At 33.6% G+C, this 7,181-nt stretch overlaps 1 protein-coding gene across 1 annotated transcript; it reads left to right on the top strand.

The window, feature by feature from the left end:
• The first annotated feature begins 896 nt into the window (after positions 1-896).
• Positions 897-3,053, top strand: LOC136838348 (uncharacterized). The gene is made up of 2 exons (XM_067103260.1): positions 897-1,445; positions 2,784-3,053. The coding sequence occupies exons 1-2, from the start codon at positions 1,156-1,158 to the stop codon at positions 2,947-2,949; spliced, it is 456 nt and encodes a 151-aa protein (XP_066959361.1). The 5' UTR covers positions 897-1,155; the 3' UTR covers positions 2,950-3,053.
• The last annotated feature ends 4,128 nt before the right edge of the window (positions 3,054-7,181 follow it).

Raw genomic sequence — 7,181 nt, 5'->3', positions numbered from 1 at the left:
GCATTATATGATCATTTCATTGATAAATTACTGCTAATCACTGTTGATACTAGACATCACGGCACTGGAAAATAAATGTCCCATGGTAAAGAAGCTCTTAGGGGGGTGGGGGGGGGATTTGTGGACCAGTTTGTGCTAGGAAATCATCCCCAAATAGCCAATGGATATCTTTCCATAAGGCCCATGGCAACCATAATGTTAACATATCAATCAACTTATTCCATTTCTGCTGTAGTAGTAGTAGTAGCAGTAAGCAGTAATGAATGGACATTATGTACCTGGCAAATGTCAGTGGCCGGGAACCCGGGATGCTTATTTAACATCTTAATAAGGCAAAAGAGCATGTATTAATTGGTTGTGGAATATTTTCTACTAAGAAATTTATCCTGACTGCATTCAAGCCCTTTCACTTTGGGTAAATAGATATCACTGTTTTTACTCCTGTGAGGTGCCGTAAAAGACAGGTAACCTTGCCATTCTGCGTGGTGTTGAAATCTGCGTAAAGTCTGAGGCGTTAGCAGGTGCTAAATAAATAAATATAAGCTATATAAAATATATATAGTGGGTGTATATATATGTGTGTGTATGTATGTATATATATATATATATATATATATATATATATATATATATATATATATATATATATATATATATATATATATATATATATCTCAAGGAACCCAAAATGGAAAGCTCTCTCCTCGCTGTAGAAGAAGAATAGCGTGAGTTTACTTCTTATGCTCTCAAAGATCTGAAATGAGTCTATGGTCTAAGAGTAACATTGGACATTCCGTAAACTTCGCAGGAGCACTATGGAAATGCTTTATTTGTATGCCAGCATAACTAAAGTATAATCTTGATAACTAAAACTGTAACAATATCAAAGTAGGCACAATAAAATCAATTTTAAATATTTTAAATTATACAAATCTTCCGAGGCCAGGATGCTTTTGACAGGTACACAAATATCGTGAATACTGATTTATTAATTTCGAATGATTGTTGCAAATCAAAGTTCGTTATAATAATTTTTTTTTCAGGGAAATCATCACGAAGCAGCCCACTCCAAGAAATTAAAAGACAAAAACAGGCGATTCACAAAGAAATAATCATCTCAATCAGCAAAAAAAAAAAAAAAAAGAAAAATCAAGCATGGCAGCTCTTGCAGCAGCAGCATCCTTGGCGACCGTCGTCGTGGGCGGCGCCGTCGGTCTCGGCCTGGCCAGCCTTGCGGCTCATTTCACCCGTCGTAGCGGCTACGGGCGCCATCGTTACCGCTACGGGCGTTCCACTCAGGACAACTCATCCGCCCTGGAGAGGACAATGAACCTCATACGCCAGCAGGATTTCTCGGGCTGCGGCCTGAAGCTCGTTTGTGACCTGGCGTCCATGACGGACGATCAGTTGACGTCGGAGGAGATGAGCATATTGAGTCTAGTTGGGTAAGCATTCAAATTTTAGGCTCATCGCCTCTAGTCTCGCTCGATTCACTGACGCTTTCTTTTAATGTTTGTATCGAAATTCACTTGGTTCTTTAGGCCTACAGTTTAATTATCTAAGACAGTCTGAATTACGTAATTAAAAATTTAAAAAAAAATAAAAATATCTCATATCAGTGTATGAAATTCTGCAAATGCAAGAAATGTGGAACTCCAAAAATCACTCGGTGTTCTTGTTGGAAAATGGACATTCTGTAGATTAGGATAAATGACTAAAGGTCAATCTTTTGCCTTCACTGCTATTTCTTTGGTCAGACGAGTGATGAAACTAACTCGTTACTTTCAGATCATCCAAAATAAAATACAAGATAAAATAATTATTAACTAACTGAGATATTACCAGAAGTCATAGTAACAAAATAAAGTTGTTATAGGTATTACCAAAAGAGAAAAAATTATTCACAAAATTTTATCTATGAAGCGTCATGCAATCCATTCTTCATATCAATAGTCTCATTCATTAGAATGAAACGTTTTACAAGAAAACTGACAAAATTTAAGTACTGTCAATCCAGTTAATTATTTGTTGTAACTAGACTCCACCTCATATTTAAAGTACTTAAAAGGCTGAAAATAGCTTCCCTCAGAACTATTCCGACAGGAAAATAGTCTCAGGTCCACAAGGCATAGTCAAGGATAGTTATCGAAGAACGGCTGTGGCTGACCAGCCATTAAAAACCAATGATTTACAAGTTTGTGTAACCATTTCTCAAGAATTGTAATGTTGCTCCAGGAAAGAACTGGTTTGTTATTCACAGTTTTTTTCTGGCTACCAGTTTAACAGCCAAACAGTTTTACAGGATGTAAACCTCCAGAGTTTTATACGTTTTATGTCTAACATCAGGAAGTGAATAAAATACAGTACACACACACATACACACACACACACACATATATATATATATATATATATATATATATATATATATATATATATATATATATATTATGTGTATATATATATATATATATATATATATATATGTATATAACACATATAATATATGTATACATATACATATAAATATACATATATACATATACACATATATATATATATATATATATATATATATATATATATATATGTGTATATGTGTTTGTGTATGTATTTAGGAAATTTAACACATGTCTAATTATTGTGAATCACTGTCGATAAACCTATTTATTTTATTTTGTTTAACTAGTACTATAGCTTACATATTGCGCATTTGATTTCAGTGGAGGAAAATCAGATAGGCCTAATTCATAATAACACGAATTTTTTTGTTCATATTCCAGGGCGTCCATCAAACCGGGCGAAGGGCTATTACCAACGAGTGCCCTGCAAGAATACCAGGCAGCCAGGGGCTTAGGAGAGTTTGGGTATGACTGTGCCCTTGCGTTCCCAACATGCCCCCTCAACTCGACCCAGCTGATAGAATCTGTGATGTCATATCTTCCTTAAGATATTTTTTGGGTACACGGGGCCTTGTAAAGTAGCCAAGATTTAGAAGGCTATAACCCTGGTGATGGTACTAGTAATTCACATATGCACTTACTGTATGCATATCGTGTAATATATATATATATATATATATATATATATATATATATATATATATATATATATATATATATATATATATATATATATGTATATATATATATATATATATATATTTCTTATTTATTTATACATAAAGAAATAATCAACACGTAATCACGTGATTGTCTGTTGACTATTTCTATCATATTCACTCAGAATGGATCGTTCGAATGAAATGCTGTCAGTTGAGTCACTGGTGAATCGGGAAGTTGGGAAAAAACGTTGGCATGAGAGGCAGTTAGCCTGCCCAGGTAAAGCCTTATAGGTACGGCTGTACTTCGGTTTCCTCATGACTTGTATGGTTTAGTTGGCAGCGGCCTTGCCTCTCAAATTGAAAGAACTGGGTTCGATCCTGATGTGAGTCAGAAATGTATGTATATATATATATATATATATATATATATATATATATATATATATATATATATATATATATATATATATATATATATATATATATATATATATCTTACTTGTTGCATTGGTATTAACTTACTCTATGTTTGAGCTCACGGCAGAGACCTTTGTTTCAGCAAAAGAAATTCTTTTATTGAGGATTTGTCGGCTGGGAATTTTGAGTTTGTAACCTATTGATTTGTATGCCTGAAGTCCCTCCTTTCAGCCTAATTTATGCGTAGTCATGCATTTATTCTATTCTCATATTTTGATACCAAAATCACCTCTCTATTTTTGATGCAGGCTTGAGTAATAAAAACCTATTTATTGCAACTACTCATTGACGATAGTCCGTGCAAATTTTCGAAGCACTTACATTCAAGCAAAGCTATCAATTCGCAGTTTATTGCAGTTTCATAGTAAATTAGTAATCTGTTAAGATCTTACAGAATAATGCTAATTAATCCTTCCCCTTTGCTCCTAGCAATGTTGACGTTGTCACCAAAACACTCACCTTCCACTTAATTGTCATCATCATAACTTTCATCCTAATAAGTTATGCCATCAAGTAAATTATACCAAAGAAATGAATAGTTATCTAAAAAAAAAAAAGGTTAGAAATAGTCATCACAGTTGTAACTTTGCCCATTTACTTAGGAAATAGTACTGGCAAAATTACAGATTGTCTTGCCTTGCTACTGTTCATCCTTACATAAGTTTCACTTGCATATATATATATATATATATATATATATATATATATATATATATATATATATATATATACTATGTATATATATACACATATACATATACTTATAAACATATACATATTTATAAACATACAAATATAAGAGCCCATAAAACCCAAATTTTGGAAAATGAAGGCTGTATTTCAGAGACCAAACTGTCTCTCTCCTCAGGCATATAGTGAACAGTTTGGTCTCTGAAATAGAGCCTTTATTTGCCAAAATGTGGCGTTTTTATGGGAACTGTTTCACATATTTATGATGGAAATATTATCTATTTTAACGGAAAATATTTATATAGTGATATATACATACATATATATATATATATTTTTTTCAATAGGCCCGTCGATAAATTTGGATGTCACCCTGACTATGGTGAGACATGCAGCTTCATAACTTGTCCAACTATCTTATGTGAATTTAGGATTCACATGTCCTCATCATCCGGTAAAAAATATGATCTTTCATTCAAGTGAGTAAACTACCGGGTTGATGTTCAAGTTAGAAATATGATTTAATTTAAATGCTGTTATTAATAATTCTTAAGCTGGTGTTAGTTCTATGATGCACGGTTGGAGTCTTCAGAGATTAGCACTTTTCTCAATATACTTCATTTTTGCCATATATTTATTTTTCGACGTGATCAGTTGCAGTTTTCGCGTATTTTCTGGTATTTGTGTGAACAAAAAACTATATGATAATCTATAATTTACTCGTGTTTATTGAAATTCTGTGTGAATTCCAAGAACAGTAAAATTTGTTAGGTTTCTTCTGCCTTAATGATGAACAATTCTTTTTCACAGTTTTACTTTACATTTTCTATTATTTTTTATACTTTCTTGGTTTAACAGTTCTAATGAGAACAAAATTCTATAGAAACGCTTCAGTGACCGAAGTTTACAAGATTCATGAGTCCTGGAATGACTGTTTACTGAAAAGCACATTTTCCCGTATTATTTGTTATTTTCCTTTATTCTCCATAAACAAATATAGTTCAACCAAATTAGGTGTAAGATATAAGACGTGGTACTGATTCTTCGTATTTTAGTCATTCCTTTTCTGTCAAGTACCACAGATGGAATATAATATCCTTCAGTGAACTGAATATTGTCCATAATGAATTCTAACGGCGGATACACTTATCATTTTCTTAACTCAGTTCTACTGCTCTTTTTAGAACGGCTCTTGGTAGATGTTATTATGTGTTTTTAATACTCTTATTCCATACGTTTATAGTTTTAATGAAAACCAAAGGTTCAAATTTACCATAGTAATGTAGTAATGTAATATGAATGAAGGTGCGATAAATAAAAGGTTAAAAAATTGCCCCCTTGTGTTATTTGAGTGCTGACCTAAGCAGTACCAGAAAACAAATATGAATCATCTCACCCAAAGGTCACAGACTCACCTTCTTCTGAAGTGGGTCTAAAGTGCTTCGAGAAATTGTCTCGATTTTTTCTTTTTTCATTTTCTAAACCTTTTGATGCGTAATAAATTCACTTATAGTGGCTACACTATTCAAGTGAATATGTTTATCATCATATAAACTATTGCGATATCGTGCCAAGTTCGGGCTGTTCATTTTCTCTCTCTCTCTCTCTCTCTCTCTCTCTCTCTCTCAAAGACTTTGGAATTTTTCCTCTGCTTCCATTTTCCTTAATTCTCATGATGTACCATTTTCGACAGGCGATTCTATGCGGCACTTAAGGACATTTGGTTGACAACTTCATCGACCTACGTATATCTGTAATTTATACGTCAACGAAAATCCTCATTTTTGTCTTAGAGCTTAAGTATCAAACTCGTCAACCTATCTACCACTTTCTTCCTGCGTGAAATACTCTTGATTGCTGGTCTCATGTTTATAACTAGTAATGTGAAACTATTTACAGTTCTAAATAGTATTATATAACGTACGAAAGTAGCCTATGGTTTAAAAACAAAAATAATAAAGAAAAATCTCCGAATGTAGGTATAGTCACGTATAAACGCAAAATATATATTGCACACACACACATTGTCAGTCCTTCACAAAATACTAGTCTTAGCAACAATGTTCACGGTTAAATTCCTTCCCTTACAACAACACTGAAAAATAAAAGGTAATAACGGCTACAGTATAGTGTCTCGGTTCGTAATTTCCTCTACTTAAAGGACCCCGGGGGTGGGGTGGGGGTGGAGAGAGAGACAGACAGAGAAGGAAAAGGTGTCACTTAGCACTTCCGTTATTTTCCTCGTGACAGGAGCGGCGAATTCCACCAGGCGTTACGACCATAATCATTTCTCCGTAGGTGCGCTTAGCGTCGAAGGCGGCGGTCATTATTGTCGATCGTTAGATGAAAGAAGTCAAAGACAAAATTATTGTATCTATCAAAATGTAATAAAATCATACAATTAAAAAATAAAGAAAATGAGATGTAGGCTATTTGAAAAACTCTTGGGTGAACAGGGCAATCCAGTAGCTTTAAAAAAAAAAAAAAATAGCAGCAATTAGGTATATTATTTCGGCAACAGCACCAGAAAAATTCTTTCTCTCTCTCTCTCTCTCTCTCTCTCTCTCTCTCTCTCTCTCTCTCTCTCTCTCTCTCTCTCTCTCTCTCAGCTTCTGTTTAATAGAAATTTCTTCAAAGCTTTTATTGATAATTCAGGCGTAATATTTTGTCGTATAACCTCGAAATTAACGAAGATGGTAAAAGTTATGACGTCCTCAACTCATTATCAGAATTATCAGTCTACAATATTACTTATTTTAACAATTTATTATAAAACAAAACGTAGGAAGGCATTTTCCAACGCGCAACAGAGTTCAAAATATTTCCCAGAACAAGTTGGAGTTTCTTTCCGCAGTCGTCGGAGATTCTGCTCTTTCCTTAAATTGGAAATAAACCTTTTACAAAGACGTGTTGGCATTAAGATCATAATCAAACAACCATAAACCTGTTT

This window comes from Macrobrachium rosenbergii, chromosome 4 (genome assembly GCF_040412425.1).
Source record: "Macrobrachium rosenbergii isolate ZJJX-2024 chromosome 4, ASM4041242v1, whole genome shotgun sequence".
NCBI classification, from domain to species: domain Eukaryota; kingdom Metazoa; phylum Arthropoda; class Malacostraca; order Decapoda; family Palaemonidae; genus Macrobrachium; species Macrobrachium rosenbergii.
Note: the sequence above shows the minus strand (reverse complement) of the source record. Positions and strands in the feature narration are given on the sequence as shown.

Coding starts and splice junctions, on each gene's coding strand:
- LOC136838348 (XM_067103260.1), top strand. CDS start 1,156: ATGGCAGCTCTTGCAGCAGCAGCATCCTTGGCGACCGTCGTCGTGGGC. Junction 1,446..2,783: donor AGCATATTGAGTCTAGTTGG/GTAAGCATTCAA, acceptor TTCATATTCCAG/GGCGTCCATCAAACCGGGCG.